The 19,990-nt window shown below is 49.0% G+C and overlaps 1 protein-coding gene across 1 annotated transcript in view; it reads right to left on the reverse strand.

Moving 5' to 3' along the window:
* Plcg2 (phospholipase C gamma 2) overlaps positions 1 to 15,757 on the reverse strand; it is a 130,565-nt gene extending 114,808 nt beyond the window's left edge. Inside the window, exons 1-2 of the mRNA XM_020179755.2 lie at positions 15,629 to 15,757; positions 10,064 to 10,302 (exon numbers count right to left, since the gene is read on the reverse strand). Coding sequence (XP_020035344.2) covers positions 10,064 to 10,256 — 193 coding nt within the window. The 5' untranslated portion in view covers positions 10,257 to 10,302; positions 15,629 to 15,757. The remainder of the gene's footprint in view (positions 1 to 10,063; positions 10,303 to 15,628) is intronic.
* Between the last annotated feature and the right edge of the window lie 4,233 nt (positions 15,758 to 19,990).

Below are 19,990 nucleotides of genomic sequence, written 5' to 3' on the forward strand. Positions count from 1 at the left end.
AGACCAGCTCAGAGCTGGCTTATACAGGAAACTGGTGTAACATCTGTCCTTAGCACACAGCACAGGTCCTTCTTGCTGCCAAAGAGACACAGCCCTCTCTAGCCATGCCCGTAGACGTTGCTCCCACAGGCCAAAGCTGGCAGCAGGCCTAGTGAGTGTGCTGGGGAAAGGACACCTGGCCAACAAATCCAGCCCAAGTAGGAGCTGAAAAAGCACCCCACAGGACCCCAGGCCCCAGGGCTGGTGGGTGGGGGCCAGCACCACCTCCTCCTCTAAGCTCTGCAGGTCCCCCTTCCTGCTAATGTAATTTTGTTAGTTTCCATTCTACAAATTACTAAGTTCCCATTTTTTCTTTCTCTGCACAGAATCCTTCACACGAACAGGCACTTCGCCCCCCAAAATGCACGCCCACCCGTGGCCACCAGCATGAGTAGAATAAGACAAAAATAGCAGCTCACAGCTCCTTCCCAGTGGTGCTGATGGGGGTTCTGAACTGTCATCACCTCCAGATTCTGTTCACACAACCTCCTCACCACCTGTGCACACCACTCCTCCCAGCCCTGCAGAAGGAGGGAGGCAAGGAACCAGGTTGTCTTTCTATACACATTCTCCCATCCCAGCAGGACCTGAAGCCTGGCCACAGAATAGCAGAAGGATCACACACCACACACACACACCACACACACAACTGTGAGCTACACCTAAGACCCCTCTTGTGTCCCAAGCACACACAAAAACAGGCACCCCTGCCTGACCAATGAGTTCATTTGCTGCCTGGGAGGCGCTATACTTAAAAAACATTCCGCCCTGGCTGGGTACAGGCCTGTCATCCCAGCACTTGAGAGGCAGAGGCAGGAGGATTGTGAGTCGAGGCTAGCATGGACTACATAGCAAGACCCTATGTCAAACAAACAAACAAACAAACAAAAATTTCATCCACTCTGCTGGTATCACAGACATTTGCAAATTAAACTTTCATAACACTGTGATAGGGTAAGCTCCACCATTACCCCATCCTCCAGATAAGAAAACTAAGCCTCCAAGAGGAAAAGAGACCAAGCAGCCCAAGGTCATGAAGTCAGTGCAGCCTTGCCAGATCCAAGACCGGAACTGCGATGTGCAATTGAAGAGGAGGTGGTCTCAGAGATACCCTTTCTGAACCTAGACACTGCTATCTTTAGGGCCAAATGAAAGGGGCCAAGTCTTAGGGAACACTGAGTCCTTCCTCTGACTGATCTGTAGCCACATAACCAAAGGGCACCTACTTCTGGCCAGGCCTTAGCTAGGTTCTGGGGATCCGTCTCTGAGGAGCAGACAGCTCTCTGCCCCCCAAGCTTACAGCCCATACTGATGATCACCGATCACTGAGGGCCTGGCCCTGTGGTCAGGCACTGCCCAGAACACCAGAATTTCTAGTTTTAACCCCAAACCACACAGTACTTAAGTTTCTTCCAAGCCACACCACTCCTCCAACCTGCCGTGCACCAATCCCTGTTCATGACCTAAGGTAGGCGGCAGTGAGGGATGGGGGTGGCTTTCCTTCCAAAAAGATTCACCAAGCACTTTAACAGATCCCTTCCCTTTTTTTAGGACAACCTGTAAGAGATGTGCCCAGCATCCAAGATTCAGGGATCCCAACTATGCAAGTGAGGTACACCTGTCTTCCTTTGGGAGAGACAGTGCTCAGCCTCTGGCATCTCAGAGTAGATGTAGCTTCAGGCCAGCTGCCTTCTTCTTCTTTTCTTCCAGACAGAGTTCTTGGGGAGGACACCTAGCTCCCCAAAATCCAGAGAGATGGCTTTGGAAACTGAAAAAAAAATTGAAAAGTCCAAATCCCACATCACAGGAAACCAGACGGGTGGAACCACCATGGTTAGAGAATTCAAGGGACAGATTTCTGAGAAACAGAAGGAAGTGTGAGCCATAACAACAAAAGAAACCACTTGTAAGTGCTTCTAGGGTCCTAAGGGATTTGGTCCTAAGAACAACCCTACAAAGGTAGGGACCATCATTGTCCCCACTCTACAGATGACAGAATGCAGCCACAAACAAGTTAGGTTTCTTGGCTAAGGTCACACAGGTAATAAATGTAGGGCCAGGATTCAAACCCAGGCAGCTGGCTCCACAGCACCCACCTCTGACTACTTCTCTCCTTATGCCATCACAGCCCTGGCCAAGACCAACACAGCTCGGAAGTAAGGTGGCACTTGAGATAAAATCAGGACTCTTAAATCCCTCCATGACAAACTCCAACTTGCCCATCATACCCACACATCAATCAACCACCATGCTGGTCTCATGCCCCTCCAGCCCTGTTTAAAGGGCTCCGTGCTGGGGCTGTGGTTCAAGTACCACACACTGAGTGGCTTACACAAGGAAGGCTTTGGTCTCACAGTTCTGGAAGTCAGAAGTCCAAAATCAATGTCTTACAAGGTTGATGTGCTCTGACAGAGAATTCATTCCACGCCCCTCTCCTGGCTTTGGGGATAGTTGGCATCCCAGATGTCCCTTATCTTGTAAGGGACAATGTCTGCTTCCAACTTCACATGGCTTCTCTCCTAGTGTCTCTCTCCTCTTCTTATAAGGACACTGGTCATACTGGACCAGGGGAGTACCCCATTCCAGTGTGCCCTCATGTTCTCCAATATCATCTGCAAAGACCCTATTTCCAAATAAATTCCATTCTGAGACATTGTTGGGTTAGAACTGTGACATGCAAATTTCAGACAACACAATTTAATTTATAACAGGTACCACTCCTGCCCACAACCCTGAAAAAGCCAGAGAAGATATCCAACAGGTTACCCTGTCTAACTCACCACACACCCAGGCAGAGCTGACCAGGCCAAAGGACACCAGTCTCAAAAGCAGCTGAGTGATCGCATACCCGATCTCAGGCTGCTCTCAGGAGTCCATCCTTACAGAAATCAAAGCTGTTGCTGACAGCACCACATGGAAAGTCAAGGCAGGGAGACAGAGGCCATGCTGCTGGAAGTCTAGCAAGGCTGTGAGAAGACCCCAGGAGAGGGATGAGGCTGTCCAAAGATGTCCCCCACCCACCCCCAGTGCTCACAGCACAGACAGAGCAGGAGAACTCAGTGCCCATCCTTAGCAGTGAGGTTGTCCATTTTCCTGAACTCCTACAAGTCCCCAGATCCTTACCATCATCCTACTTGCCAGCCATCAGTGGGGCACCCTCCAAACAGGGGCCATGGAAGAGCCTGGAAGGATGCTCAATAAACCCACTTCCTGCTCTGGCCCACAGCTAGAGCAGGTTTCCCAGCACCCTTTGCAGTTAGTCATGTGCTAAGGTCTGGTCAAGGAAGGAAGAAGGAAAGAGACACTTGGGTTCTCGGCCCAGCCTGCACAAAGCTTCTGAGCCAAGATCACGTGGCTCAGGCATGAGGATCCCACAGTAGTCTCCAATACCTTAGGGACACGGGTGGCACCAGAATGCACAGAGTTCCAACCCCCAACCCCACTGATCATGACTTGAGTGGGCTAAATTTGTATCAAGACCTGTTACTGTAGTCAGCCTGCTCTGACTAATTCGGAAGTTTTATTGCTGTGTCCTCTGCTGGGATGCTCTCCTGCCAGAGCCCCCATGGCTCTCTCCTTCCCAACCTTTCGGTCTCAGCTCAAATGTCACCTCTACCAAGAGGCCACCCTGAGGTCTGTCCTAGCTAAAATAGTGTTCTTGTCAGGTTACTCTTTGTCACAGCACTGACAAAGAATTCTTTCCTTTCTAGCATTCATCACAATCCAAAATGACTGAATGTGTTAGCTTGGCTTTTTCTGTCTTCCCCATGAGACAGCTGGACTGTCCTGTTCTCTGCTTTAGTTCCAGTGACAAGTATCAAGTGGTATGCTATACACCAGGTCCTCTTTGGGTGTTTGCTAAATCGTAGTATCACTCAACATTTTATCCAGGATAGAAGACAACTGTCAAATAAGACAACAACCAATTCCCCAGCCATCTGGCCCAAAGCAGGGCAGCATCACCAAAGGAAGAAAAATATCAACTCCATCTTTTGCCCCAGCAGGCTCCAATGTGAAGCCTATGTGAAGATATGTCCCGGGGGTGGAGGTGGGGGGCAGCACAAGATCTTGATACAAATGGAAGTTCTGATATCTACCCCATCCTCTCTAAGGGTCACTTCCTTTTATGTTTGATGGTGGTGATGACAGTGAGAAAGATGAGCAGGCAATACTTAAGCACTGTGGACATCCACTATGTACCTATGTATTATGTATATATTACTTCACTTAATCCTCACAGGTTCCTTGTGAGACAGGGGCCTTTGTTATTCCCATCTTACAGATGAGGAAACAGAAATACAAAGGGGAGACATGGGAGATCGAAGGTCAAGTGCATACAAGCAGCAGGGCAAAATTTGAACTCAAGGCCATTGGCTGTAGGGCCTATGCATTTATGTGTTACCACTGCACACTACAACCAAAAAGTAAGTAAGCTTATGGCCACTGGGCTTCGGCTGAGCATCCTTTTGTTTTCTGTTTTTTATTTTTTATTTAGCAGTGCTGGGGATGGAACCTAGAGTCTCACACATTCTAGGCAAGCACTCCACCACTGAGCCATGTCCCCAGCACAGTCTCACTTCTGAGATGCTTAATGGGGTGTCTTAGCTACCACTCTCAAACAGCGCCAGTGAGAAAACAACTGCCACACTGTTCCTCCAACATCTTGATCAAATAACTTTCAAAAATATTCTTATTTGGTCCTAGGATAGATTTCAGAATGAGCCAAGAAATGCAAGAGCTCCACTCTCCTGCCCCTGACCCCTTCGCCCTTTACCCCACCCACTTGGTTCAAGCCTCCACCTGTACATCCTTCTGTCTCCCCAGAGATACAGGCACCCAAGGATGAAGATGCAGTCTCCTTCCTCTCAGTGTCTCCTGCACCTGACAGAATGAGTCCACGGCACACATAAGAAATTACCATGTTTCCTTCCTGCTGTAATAAAGTGACCAAAGCTGTCATTCTGGGTCCCGAGCAGAGAGTTTTTCCAGAAGCACCTTTTGAATTCACAGAGGAGAGGACTGTAGTGTAGAGCAGGAAGATTTGGGACAGACAGATGGATGAGTTCAAACTGTAGTCCTGCCCTTTCCTGGCCTGGGGCATATCGCGTGGTCCCCCTAGGCCTCATTCTCATCATCAGTAAAGTGAGGGTAATTCCTTCATCACAGGATCACCAGGGAGACCAAATGAGCTGATGTGTGTGATGGGCTTGCACAGGAACCAGCACACAGTGAGGGCTCATCAGCCGGGCTCTCATCAATATTATTACAACCACTATTGATACATCTGGCAGGCAAGTATCTGATACCAAGGGGTGAGACAGCGCCTATGTGTGATGGTCTCTCATTCATGACCAGCCACGATTTGCCAAAAATCAACAGACAAGAACATATGCCTACACAGAGGTGAAAACTTCCTGATAAAAGCCTATCCAGACCCACAACCAGGTGATACCCTGCTGGCTCTCAAGACACTCCCTGCTCCCAAAACAGGTGTGACCTAAGGTAACACCCATGCTCAACTCAGAAAAGCCCAGACCTGGGGCCCTCTTCTACCTAGAGACTGCTCACCTGACATCCCTGGTAGGGAAGTAAACCTACACATCCCTCCTACATCAAGAGACCCCCAGCTCAATGTCAAGGAGGCCACAGTCACTGATTCTCTCTGCAGAGGGCTAGAGGGGAAGCAATCCAGCACCATCTTGCCCAAGCCTCTGGTGCTACAGTTTATCCAGAATGTGCCCTGAAAGTCCATGGCAAAAGCTTGTTTCCCCAGTCCATGTGCTATTGGGAGATGGTGGACACTTTGAAAGGCGGGCCTGCTATGAGGTCTTCAGGTCATTGGGGGTGTGTCCTTGAAAGGGACAGTGGAGCCCCATCCCCCTCCTTTTCCACTCTCTGGCCATGAGGTGAGCAGTTAGACTCTGCCCCTATTGTACCAGTGACATTCCACAGCTCTAAGCAAAACAAGTGACTTCAGAGCAGTTTCTCACTCAGCACTGCCATTTTGGTGTGGTGTGGTGTGGTGTGGTGTGGTGTGGTGTGTGGTGTGGTGTGGTGTGGTGTGGTGTGTACACGAGTGAGTGTTACTGGGGATTAAGTGAACCAGGGCCTTGCACATTCTAGGCAAGCACGCAACCACTTGAGCCATGCCCAGCCCAACCATTTTTGTTTTTGAGACAGGATCTCACTAACTTTGCCCAGACTGACCTGGCACGCTCAATCCTCCTGCCCCCACCACCAAAAAAGCTAGGATGACTAGGGTGCACCACCACACCTGGCTACCACTGCCATTTTGTACCAGATAAGTCTTTGTGGTGGAGACTGTCCTGTGCACTGCTGGACATGCTACAGCACCCTGCCATCTACACACTGGATTCCAATAGCACCTTGCCCCAGTGTGACAAACATACATGCATTGCCAAATGCCTCCCTGGTTGACAAAATCAAATCACCATGGCTGTGAACCAATCACTGCCTTAAAAGTGGGGCCCAAGATCTCACCAAGGCCTACACAGGGGCTTTGGTACCTGCCCAAAAGCCACACACCACTTGGCAAGTACCCCAAAACTATACTCCCCTCATATGTGGCCAACCCCTGAAAACCCAGAGTGACCAGTGAGTTTCTTCAATAAAAACCTCTTTTACAGCAGGAGGCTGCAAAAACTCCTTCGACCATCCCCACAAGGGCTTGAAGGCCTGCTCACTCAAAGTGCCGATGGTCCCTTCTGTCCACCAGAAAAAGCCCAGATGCCAACACCAGTCCTCAACTACCTCAGTAAGCAGCATTCCACCTGCAGCTACAAGCAGCCCCAGAAACTGGAATAGGAGCTGCTTCCATCAACTGACATTCTTCAAATGCTTTGGGCCACACTGAAACCCTCTGATGGCTTCATTCATTGCTTATTCCCAGCTGGAGTCCTGTGGGTGGACATCAATGTTGTTCCCACCTACAGAAGGGAATAGAAGCTCAGGGAAGAAAGTCACCTGCCCAAGGTCACAAAGCAAAGTGCCACCCTCTTGTACCTAATAAAACAATGAAGTCCCTAAGATGATTTGAATCTAATTTAACTACTGCTGGATCTCCAGCAACTGCAAGAGTGTTGGCATTCAAATGGGGCAGGAAGAGGGGTAGGAGAGCACGAAGGAGAAAGGAAAGGGGCGGGGGGGGGTGGGGGGGGGAAGGGAGCACTCCAGAATGGTATGTGTGAAACCAGGCTAGTGGCTAAAGCCACCTCCCAGCCTCAGTAGTGAAGCATCCTCAGTCTAGACCACTCCAGGGAGAATGAACAAGAAAGGGAGCAAGGGGGCTCCACAAGTGGAATAAAAGAACTGATTTACTTGCATGAGGTAGAGAACTAGAGGGTATGGATTTCAAGACAAAATCCTATCAGACCCATCGGCTCCAGAAGATGGGTCCAGTAACCTCTGGTTTTGTTTGTGTGTGTTTGTTTAGACAGAGTCTCACTATGTAGCCCAGGCTAGCCTGAACCTTTCAATCCTCCTGCCTCATCCTCTTGAGCACTGGGACTACAGGTGTGTACCACTACACTAAGCCTAACCTGTATTTTTAAAAACTATCCCCCAGGGATCAGGTATTTGTGATGGTCAGCCAGGCTTGGGACTTGCAGTTCAAAAAGAGGAAGGAAGGGCTGGGGATGTAGTTCAGTGGTAGAGTGATTGCCTAGCATGCACGAGACCCTGGGTTCAATCCCCAGCACAGAGAAAAAGAAAGCCAAAATATGTGATTTTTAAAAAAAAATAGAGACAGAAACCTATTGTCCACTCTTGCTGTGGCACACCTGTCCACCATCAGTGGACACCTGCAGGTCCCTATCCCCAGGCCTCACTCCAGCTGCAAGTGTTTGGGCTACCTGGGAGTTGAAGCATGACCAAGGCAAACCACACTGGAGAAAAGCTGGTGGCCTCCACATATGGGCACATTTGAAAGCAGGGGCTCCAGTTCAGTGTCATCTGAGACCTGCTGGTTCTGAAGCCAGGAGAAACCGTTTGGAAAGCTGTTCAATCTCCCTCTGAAATCAGATCAAGAACTATGCCAAGAGCCGGGTGTGGAAGCACACGACTGCAAATCCAGCACTGGGGAGGTTCAGGTAGGAGTCATCAGCTGGAGGCCAGCCTGGCCTACACAGTGAGACACTGCCTCAAAAACAAATAAAAACAATCATGGAGTTGAAATATGCTGTACCCCTGAACTCAGAAATAAGTTTCCTAGGAAGTTGTCCCTCAAATACACTTATATGGACATAAAAGAATAATGCAAGGATAACCCCACACTGGTGGCAGGAAGGTAAACAGTGCAGCCACTTTGCAAAAGTCTTGGAGTTCCTAAGATGATTAAACAGAGTTAACATATGACCCAGCAATTTTGCTCCTCACATATACCAAAAAGAAACAGAAACAAACATCCATGCAAAAACCTGTACACAAATGCTCATGGCAACACTACTCCTATCAACCCAATGCTAGAAACAACCCAAACGTCCACAACAGGTGAATGGATGAAAAAGCTGTGGAACCATCCCGTGGTGGAATATTATATAGGAGGAATAAGGAATGAATTTCTTGAATGTGATAAAAAGTTAACAAACCTTGAGAACACGAAGCTGAGTGAAAGAAGCCAGATCAAAAAAGGTCATACATCTTAGAATTCCATTTATATGACATGTCCACATCAGGAAAATTTATAGAAACAGAAAGTAGACTGATAGTTGCTTAGGACTGAGGGGTGGCTAACAGGTATAGAGTTTCTTCCCGAAGTGACAAAAATGTTCCAGAATTGATTATGGAGGTACCTGCATATATCTGTGAATATACTAACACATGCATTGCCCTCTTCAAGTGGGTGAAGTATATATATGGTAGGCCAATATAGCTCAATGAAACCGTTACTTTTTTAAAAGAATACGATGGATAATTAATTACTGCAGCTGGTCACAAATGGCCAGAAACAGCACAGAATGTCCATCTCTGAGTTAAACTGTTACATTTCAGCCAGATGCCAGAATGCTGTGTGGCCGTGAAGCAGGTCAATACGTGGTGAGGTCAATACGTGCCGATAAGGAACCACCACAAGATAACTATTAAATGAAAAAAGAAACTGAGGTGCAGAGGGTTATGTGGTAGCTCCCAGTTGTGTGTGTGTTTGTGTAAAAAATATACATACATGACACAAGCATAGGATATTTCTGGAAGACAAAAGAAATTGGTTTCGAGCTTGCCTCTGGGGCATGGATGAGGGGTTCGGGAGGAAGACACTTATTTATGAGTTATTTGACTCCCTAATGCCCAAGAGTGTTAGTTGTTGTTATATGACTTTTTTTTTTTTTGAGGCAGCCCAGGCAGGCCTCAAACTCAAGACCCTGCTTCTGTCTCCCAAGTGCGGGGGTTCAAAGAATATGTTATTTTTTCAATTATAAACCAGTTAATAAAGAACAAAATTAAAGCAAGTCTCTGCAACTGAGAATTGCTTAAGTGCTCTTACTCTAATTAGTCTTAGAAACGCCAGGAACTGAGCCGGTAGGTGACTGTGAAGGGACGGGGAGGGCAGGCATTGTGGGCAGGACCAGGGCCCTATTTGAAAGCTGCAGAGCCTGTGCTCTCTGCACTTGGACACAAGACCCATGGCCTCCCGCTGCTGTCTGCTGTCGTTTGCACTAAAACGCACGGGCATTTGGCTACCAAGCTGGGTTTCTGCAAGTTCAAACCAGTGAGCTCTTGAAAGGACTGTCTGACCAGCCATGAGAGCCAGATGACCCAATGCTATCTGAATGTCATTTCCAAATTGGCCAACTTGGGTTTTTATCATTTCACAAGACTTTTCCTGGATGAACTTCCTCTACCTGCTCTCATCCCCATCAGAGGTCCACACAAAGTGAAAACACTTTCATTTTTAGAAGGCTGATGTGTCAAACCAACATGCATTGAAACAATTTTAACAACCAAAGGCAGGATGGTACAAAGGTGCCAAGGCAGCTGGGCCACAATGCCAGCTCCAGCAGGTACTCACAGAAGCCCTCGATCTTGTCTGCAGTCTTGCTCCAGGCCACCTGCCGAGTCTCCATGATCACCTGGACAGTCCGCCGCTCGGGGGTGGACTTGCGGGAGCTGAACACAGTCATCACTGTCCCCAGCTCCAGAGCTCTCTTGATCTGACTCTTCTCATATTCCGGAAGCACATCTACATTGGCCTTGGTGCTCATTGCGGCTACTCCAGGGAGAAGGAAGAAGTCAGGAGAAATAAGGACGCTGGAAGAATAGAATAAAGGAGTCAATTGATTTTAATCAACTGAGGTGGGGTTAGTTACCAGGGCTTTACTATCAGGAGCCAAAATTCTGTCCTGTGCCCATCAGGATGAGAAGGTTCTAGTGGCAGGGAGTCACTGGCCACTCAGAAGCCCAGGCAGCAGGCAGAGGTCTAAATGGAAGTGCAGGTGTGGGAAGAACCCCTGACCTGACCTCCATGACCCAACCGTTACAGCAGCTTTGAATAATCAAATCACCATAGCTTGGCCAAGGTGGCCCCCTCTCTCACTGCACGGTATTTGAGTAGCCAAAGCAGCCCAGGTGGCCCCCACCCCAGTATCTTCTTCTATCCTGCTGGGAGATTTCTAATCATCCCATTACTTCCTAAGCAAAATTAGGAACAGAAAAACAAAACCAAAAAAGAAACTTTAGAATGCGTCTGTAGAGACTTGAGCAACTGATTCCTCCAAGGGGAAATGAGCCCAAAAGGACAGAAAAATGTCAAGGTCCGATAGCCTCGAGGTCAAAATCCGGGTGTAGACCCTTGCTGCCTGTGGCCCTAGCCTGGCTGCTTGACCAAGTCATGTCTCAGTTCTATCCCTTCTAAACTGGAGAGTTTGAGCAGTTTGAGACCCTGAAGAAGAAGCCACAGCAGGGGTGCCAGCATCCAGCAGGTTTCCTTGGTCAAGGCTCACTCTTGGGCATGTAAGCTCAAAACTTAACAGAGAAGTGTTCAGGCCCCGAGTCCTGGAGAAACCCTTGCCTGAACTTTCTCATACTCATCCAGAATCCAGTCCATCACTCCCTCACTGGCTGCTCCGAGGGTCTCAGACTTGGATTATTCTAGTTACCTGCTCAGTGTCTCCCTACTTCTGCCCTGGCTCCCTATGGCTCTCAATCCATTAATCAGAAGGATTTTGGAATGTGAGTCAAATTACATTGATCCTCTGCTCAAAGCCCTTCAGAAGCTACCTCTTCTCCTCTTCCCCTCTCCTCTGTCTGCCTCCCAAATGTCGGAAGACTTAAGTATTCCTGGAGCTGCACCACAGCCTGCCTAGCTAGCTGGCCCTAGTCACTACAAGTCCCCTTAAACACTCTGGGCCTCATTTTCACTATGGAAAAGAAGGAAACATTGTCTAGCACCTAAAGTTTCTGGAAGGACTAAACAAGATAATAGATCTCAGGCCCTTAAAACAATGTTGCAAGGACAGCACTCCTTAGCTTTAGTGATTGTAACTGTTACCATCAATTGTTCTGTGTATTCTTCCTATCGCCTGTCTTCCCTTCAAAGCCCTTTAGGCCCCCACATTGTTACTCTGAATCCTCCAAGGTTACAAAGTAGCACTAGAAAGCTCTCCCAGTCCAAAGACCAGGAAGTGAGAAGCAGGCAGTAGGCCAGGACTTTCTGGGCCTCCAGCCTGCTCAAAATCTGGGCCCCTCCTTATAAAATGGGGACAAATTGCCCTTAAGTGGTGGCTGGAAGAACTAAGAGCTGCAATGTATATACAACCAGCCGCACTTAGTAGGGCCTCAATTAAACATTCATTAGTACACACATTGATCAAGTCAACCCTATGCAAGGACCTGAGCTGTGGACTAGGATGCAAATGAGGGGGAGCAGGGTGAGGCCCAGGCTTTGCCCTTTGCCCCTTCCTCCCTCAGTACAACCACAGGCACTTCCACAGGTGTGCTGGCAGTGGAAGATAAAATTAATTGCACCTGCTCTCTGCCCATTTGGAAGTATAAGTGACAATCCTAATTTAGAGTCAAGTGCAGCAAGAGACATGGGAGGGTCAGGGAGTGATGAGAAGGACCCCCATTTAGTCTGGGGTGTGACTAGGGGCTCAGAGAAAGCTTCTAGGAGAAGGTATCAAAACCCAGGTTTTAAAGGAGATAAGGCAGAAGGGAGCAGTGTTCCAATCAGAAGAACCAGCAAAAGTCAGGAGGCAGGATGAGCTCAGTGCACCAGGAACTCTGCTGGGTATCAAAGGGAGAGAGACTAAAATGATTTCTCAGCTCATCACCCAGGAAAAAAGGAATGAACAAGGTGCCCCATGGCCCAACTCAGCCTTGGAAAGTGACTGTTAATAGGGTCCTCCCCAAGTGCCACACCTGTTCATCGCATTTACCTCAATGAGCAATGCCTGAGGGGAAAATGAAAGTCCAAAGAGGGGAAATTACTTGATCAAGGTCCTGCCAAACCAATGGGAGTTTACAAGGATGGAGACCCCATCTAAGTCCCAAGATCCAATTCTTCAGCACCTGCTCTCTGGAATTCAGACTTCCACAATTGTGGCAGAATTTGGCCAGAGATTAACTAAACCGGCAGCCCTTGTCCCTCTCAAGAGAGGTCTGAGGTCACACCACTAGCACGTGGTAGAATCAGGATTTGGGAGGTTTTTTTGGGTGGTACTGGAGTTTGAACTCAGGGCCTCATGCTTGCTAGGCAGGTACTATACCACTTGAGCCACTCCACCAGCCCAGAAACAGAATTTGAACCTCATCCCAATTCCAAAGCTCTGCACTATGCTGACCTCTCCAGCCAGGCACCTCTTGACTTCCCACTACCAGGACCCAAGAACAGCATCAAGCAGAACAAAAGCAGGAAACATAACCCCCATCCCAACTCCTTGAATTAAACAAAAACCAGGGCAAGGCACTAGGGTCCTCAGCTCCTTCCAATCCCAGCTCTAAGAAAGTCTTGTATGGCACTCCCCAGGATTCCACATACTTCTCACTCAGGAGCCAGGGGGCCAATTCAAGCATCAACCCCAACTATCTCACACTGCCTCTCACCAACTGGAAGGAGGTCCTTGTGGCCAAGAGCCTTTTGGAGTCAACAACCAAAATCCAGTTTCTAGAACTGGCTTCCAGACTTCAAAGTTTTAACACTCAGGACAGAAGGTCTCCAAATGAGGCCTTGACCCCAGAGAAGGGCACTAGCCTTCTCTGCAATTTCCACTTTGTTTCTGCTTTTTCTTTAAAAAGAAAGAAAGAAAGAGTTTTTTTGGTTTCCATCTTATAAAATGACTTATAGTGTAAATATAAATAAAGCTGAGATAAATTAAGAGGTTTTTATCATTTTTACACTTTACATTTTTCACTTTGAAGTCAAGTTTCTGATATACAAGAACACCAAACCAGGACACAGGGAAGATTTCTTCTTCTGTGTGCTCTGGGCACATGTAGGGCAGTACAAGATTGCATCTAAAGTCCCGTGGAACAACTCTGTTAAAAGCCGGCACAGCTGAGCCCTTGAACACCTCACTGCTGCTCATCACACACCCCGCCTGCACCACTAAGGGGATGCATGCTTCCATCCCAGAACCCCAGCAGCATCCCGCTTCAGGTGAGAGTGTAAAGTGGTTCAATGTTGTTTTTTAAGACCAATCTGTGGGCGTCTTCTGAAATGTAGAACATGTATAAGCTTTGATCCAGCAAGCACCCAAGTGCAGAAAGAAATACACACAGGATATTCATGGAAGCACTATTTGTAAATAAATAAATAAGAAATAAGACAAACAAAACCAGGAAATAACTATTTGTCACTTGGGGGAGGGCCCCTTAAATAAATAATGAAGCAAGCACATTAAAGAATGCTTGGACCAGGTGTGGTGACCAATGCCTGTAATTCCAGCACTATGAGAGGAGGCAAGAGGTTCACAACTTCAAGGCCAGCCTAGGCTACAGAGCAAGATGCTGTCCCAAAAATAAAAATAAGCCAGGTGTGGTTGTGCACATCTGTATTCCGAGCACTAATGAGGTGGAGGCAGGAAGATCAGGAGTTTGAGGCCAGCCTTGGCCACGCAGCAAGTACGTAGCTAGGCTACATAGCTATGTACAAATAACATATGTACATATGTAATACAAATAACAAATACGCAAAGAATGGTCAGGAATTATTGGAAAGAATGAGAACTATATCGAGCTATTTGATGTGGGAATTAGATCTAGATAATTAAAGCTATCGGAAGAAAAATACTGCAAAGCAGTAAGTTGTACTGGAATTACATTTTCCTAACAGGGGTCTACTTAACAAATCCAGGAGAGTGGAGAGAGAGGAGGCCGGGAGGCAGAGAGGAGCACTCTATGGTGATGAGGAGATGGCCTATAGAAAAACCTCTTTTTTGTGTGTTTTTACTGTTTTCTAAAGTAAGAAGTGTTTCCACAAGTTTTGTCACCAGTAATTTCCCAGACTCCACCCAGGGAGTACAAAGTGGCTATTCGTGGGGTCCTGTTTTTGCCTCCTCCGAGGGGCCCCACGTGCGCACCTTGCATGGTGAGGGAGATAGTGGAGGAGGCGACAGGAGACTGGGCACTTTGAGCGCCATGAGGCCGGTAAGGAGTGTCCCCTGCAGCAGCTACGCGGTAGCACACAACTGTGCAACAGCCTAAGTGCTTGAGGGCAGCATGGACCCCAAAACTGAAACTAGGCCTGTGCGCCCGGGAAGGGCCGTTAACCAGACGGACAAGAACTGCGGGCGGTTTCCCTGCGAAGGCCCGAGTTCTCGGCGCAGCCCAGGAAAGTTGGTTTGGTTCCGGGCCTCAGAGGGTTCTTCACCGTGCCCTGGGTCACACAGATGCAGGGCAATTCGAATGAAGTTCTCACTGCCGAAGCCACCTGTTTCCCTTGCGCCATGTCACCCCAGCAGCCTCTCGTTCTAGTTCAAGATCAGGGTGCTGAAAGGGCCGGCCCAGGCTCCCTGGGAATCCGAGCAGCAACTCCGGGGTCCAAGCAGGAGCCGGCTTTCCCTCGAATTCTTCCTCCCGGGGGACAATGACCTCGTTGGGATTCCCAGACAGGAAGGGGGGCGGGGGACGCACCACCCTGGGTGAGGAGGACAGCGATTCCCGGGCAAGTCTCCAAATGCCCCTGGGGACCCGCTGCGCCTTCCCCGGCATCGCTGCCCCACCCCCACCCCGCAACCACCTGTGCACACGGGGAAGTGCGGTCCCCAGAGCCGGCGCGCGCCACCCACACAGGACCGCCTGGCCAGAGGGACCTTGACCGCCACCACTCGCGGGACCCCCCACCCGAAGCCGCGCCGCTCCCCCCGGCTCCCATTCAAACTCCGGCCGCCCACTGCCATCCCGGCGAGGTGGCGCCGGCCGGGGTGAGGAAGTGGCAGGCGGCTGGGCCCGGACCGCGCCGTCCCCACCCGGGCCGGGGACACAGGCGGCGCGGAGCCCCGGCGGCGCGCCCTACCCCTGCCAGCGCCGCTGCGCTCGGGCGCCAGGTCCCCCAGACCCGACGCGGCTCACCGGGTCCCTCCTGGGCGCAGGTCCCCGGGCACCCCGCCTGCGCTCCTGCCGCTCCGGGCCAACTCACCTGGCCGTGCCGCCCGGGCGCAGCCACCCGCCCGGGTCGGGGATCCGGGGTCCCTCGCGCGGCCACCGCCTCCCGGCACCCGCACTCCGGCAGCGCACGCCCTCCGCCGCCCGGTCGCTACTTCTGCTTCGGCCGCGGCCGCGCCACGTGACGCCTGGGGCCGCCCCCTCCCTGCGTGTCCCTCCCCGAGAGCCGCCCGGGAGCCTGGCTCTGCCCGCCGCGGGAGAAACTGAGGCACCCCAGGGATGCCTACCCTCCTACCCCGCCACGCGCGGGGTCCCGTAGCCAGGTGGAGAGCATCCGCCAACAAGCAAGCATTTGTGCGGCGCCTACAACATACACGTGTCATCGTGCATTTAATATATGCCTCACAATCGCCCACCTGGAGTTGCCTGATGGTGGCCTTCTTTTGAAGTCATACCCCCCAGTCTCGGATTCTCTTTCAGCAAAATGTGATCTAAAGGTAGTAGTAAGGGACAAAGAACACCAGGCAATTGATGTCCTTGTATATGAAAAGAGTGACGTGTTCTTTAGGAAATTTTGTATTTTCCCATTCTGGAGTTCGTGAATCAACTTTATTCAAATCCTCCTTGTAACTAGAGCCAGCCTTAGAGTCACCTGCAGAGCTGTCAGCACTTAAATTTCATTTTTAAGTTGCTCCAGTGACAGCATTTTTGAATGTAGGAATGTCACTCTCACCGTAAATGTAGCATGATACTCAAGTGTCTCGTGTGTACTGGTCACCACATCTTTGTAAACTCTTTTTTTTTTTTCTATACTGGGGTTTGAACTCAGGGCCTGCACCTTGAGCCACTCCACCAGCCCTTTTCTGCGAAGGTTTTTTCGAGATAGGGTCTCAGGAACTATTTCACCTGGATGGCTTCCAGCCATGATCTTCCTGATCTCTGCCTCCTGAGTAGCTAGGATTATAGGCATGAGCCACAGCACCCGGCTGTAAACTCTTTTAAGAGGTTACAAAGGCTTGTTGCAGGCTGTGAGCCACTTGAAATCGTGGACCCAGTTCCCTAGAAATAATAAATCTAGGTAACATTTGTTATTTTTTTTTAACTTCAACTTGCATTTATTTCAACCGCCCCCTTTAGCCCTTCTCTTTTGATACGTGTTATACAGTATATTAGTTCAGCCGCATGCATTTATAATTTATTGTTAGAAAACCTACATGTGTATTTTAGGAAGGTGGTCAGCCTCTTGTGGACAAAAATGAGACTGAGCAAAATTGGAGGCTGGAGACCACTGCAAGACCCTCCTGGTTCCTGATAACCTGTCCCAGGAGATGCTGATTCTGACTGAAATTTTCTCTGGGCCATGGGAACCCAGCAAGAAAAGGATGCGAAACAGAACCTGCTTCAGCTTCAAGAACTCTGTGTCATCTCTGATTGCAAGTCTCTTCCATTTTTTGAAATTAAAATGGCTATTGTGTATGAGGTGATGACAGTTTGCTAGGGGTGGGGTGGTACTGGGATTTGAACTCAGTCTTGCCAGGGAGACACTCCACCACTTGAGCCACTTCCCCAGCCCTAATTCCTTTCCTTCTTTACCCCATTTTTTACTGACACCCCCTTCCATATGAACAGCTAAAGAAATCCAGAGCAGTGAACAGGAGTGTTTAGGGCTCCTCTTCTTTCCTTGAACTTTCACTTGGTTGTTAAAAATAATTGTGGTGATAGGCACAGTTCTGGGAGGATGCAAATATAAAATGACACCTCTTTTTTAGGAATGAAGGACAGGGGTAAAAACCACTACATCTCCATTCATGTAAGCAGGAAGGCCCTGCCACAGGCCAGCTGTTCTGGGATGTGCAAGGGTTAAGTTAGTGGGTGGTGGAGGTAGGATTTGAACTCAGTTCTGTTTGGTGCCAGAACCCATGGACACCAAACCCATCACTCATCCCCACCATTAACAGGAGGTTTTCAGGCAGGAAGAATGAGTTTGGAACTGCTCCACCTAGACTCACAAATGGGTCAGGAAGTGACCTCAGAGGGTGGAGGGAACTTTCTTTTCCTTTTCCTATAAAATGAAAGAAGAAAGGGGACAGGGAAAATAACCTGAAGGAAAAAAATATCTTCATACACATTCTCTCAGCTCTTTACCTTGCATTCCTATCCTCAGATATGCACACACTTTCCCCAAACTGTTCCTCTGCTGTTTGCTAGTTGTCACAGTGCATTGGACTGTCATCCTCTCTGTGTCCCAGATTCCTTCTTGGCAAAATGGCTGTAATAACTGCACCTCCATCCAAGGAAGATTGGAAGGACTAAACAAGCTAGTGGAGGTAAACTACCCACCACAGAGATGGGTTTTTTTTTAGGATTGTTACTGAAAAGAAGGGGAAAAACCCACCTCAACTATGGACTTAGAGAGTAGGGAGTCTAACTTCAAGTCCCTGATCTGCCCCTTCTAAGCTGTGTGACTGTGAGCTGCTAAACAACCCTCGATGAACCTCTTTGTTTTCCCATCATAGACCTTTCTTGGAAATATTTAGAATCAGCATTTACAGGGACAGAAAGTAGATTAGTGGTTGCCAATGACTAGGGTCCAGAGGTGCTGGAAAGGGAGGGGAGGAGGTTCAGGATCTCTCTTTGGAGTGGTGAAAATGCACTAAAATTGACCATGATGTTGGCTGAAGAGCACTGTGAATATACTAAAATCATGGAATCACACACTTGACAGCTAATCATATGATGCATGAATTAGGTCTCCATGAAACTGCTGGATGACAGAGCGAGCACACCAGCAAGACACTGGTGCTTAACATAATAATCATGATTTTGACGGGGGAGGGGCTCCCAAACCTGCGTCTCCTCTCCCCATTACTGAAGGCAGCAGCCAGGCCAAGGCCACCACCCTGCCCTTTCTCCTTCTGCCACCAACATAGACCAGAAAACCCCACAAGAGTCTGGCTTCCTGTCCCAGCATTGTTCAGAGAAGTGCACAGCCCCTGGGGACAAGCCTAGCCTCAGCTGCCCGCCGGCGGGCCTGTGGGAGAGGAAGTACCACCTAGAACCAACAGCTGGACCTGCAGTGTGTGTGTGGCAGGGTGGAAACCTCTGTTTCCATGCTTCTTCTTTGACCTTCTCAAGCCTAGGTTCCTGCTAGGGCTCATTTAGCCATTCAACAAGCATTTGCTGAGCACATGACAGAGGTCAGGCAAGGCTGGGCTCCAGGGGTATAGTAGCAATCGTCACAGTCCTGCTGGTGAGCACACAATGTAGTTGAAGAGGTATATGAAGGAGGCTCTGACATCAGGTGTCAATCCCAGCTACACCACTCACCTTTTGTGTGGCCCTGAACAGAGTTTTCAACCTCTACAAGCTTCACATTTTTTGTTAGGAAACAGAGCTGCAGCAGGGAGTGAGTCAGCTAGGCATGATGTCCTGGGTGCCATTACTGGGTTGGTGAGACCCCAGAGCTGACACTGTCAATGGGTATACAACATGGTGACCTGCCATGGTGACAAACCAGGTAGCCACACAGCCTTGGCCAGGCCTGGAGCTCTGTGTAAAATCAAGAGAGATGGTTTAAAACCAAGAGTGACAGTGTGTCTAGCTGGACTTAGTAGCACACATCTGTAATCCCAGCATTTGAGAGATGGAGGCAGGATGTTGGTGAGTTTTAGGCCACCCTGGACTAATAATTCTGAGATTCTGGGCCCACTCTAAATCCAGGATGGCTTCACCTTGGTGTCCTGAAGTTAATATAGCCAAGACCCTGTTTTCCAGTTAGGTCACATTCGTAGACACAGGGTTTAAGATTTAGATCTTTCACGTCCTAACTCAGCACATCACTTGCTGTTCTAGGTTAATAGGTCAGACCAATGAAACCTCAAGGAGGAGACAGCAGAAAGAGGCATTTGCTGAGGTGGAGGGATGAACTGAGGCACTGCTCAGTGAGCAGAGAAAACGTCTCAGAGGTCAGACAGGACCTCAGAACTGGGTCATGTTTGTTTTGTTTTCATTTTGCCAGCGCTGGAGATGGAACCCAGGACCTGGGTGCACACTAGGCAAGTGCTCTGCCACTGAGCTACAACTCCAGCCAGAACTGAGTCTTGAAGGGTGAGCCAGAGTTCTCCGAGAGAAGAGAAGTCTTCTTAAATAAATATAAGGCCATGTGTGACTAAACTGACCAATGCCCTTGGAAGCCAGGATAATGATTGTCCTTGCCTGGGAGGAGGCAGGAAAAAGGATCTGGGGGGCGGGGTAGGGAGAAAATGAAAGGGGTCTGTGATGCTCTACGTTTTGATCTGATGGTTATGTGGGTGGTCACTTGATCAAAATTTAATTGAGCTTTACACTGATGACTTGTGAAATTTTATGTAGTCCTCAATTAAAAATTCATGTTTTT

This window comes from Castor canadensis, chromosome 15, assembly GCF_047511655.1.
Source record: "Castor canadensis chromosome 15, mCasCan1.hap1v2, whole genome shotgun sequence".
Classification (NCBI taxonomy): Eukaryota; Metazoa; Chordata; class Mammalia; order Rodentia; family Castoridae; genus Castor; species Castor canadensis.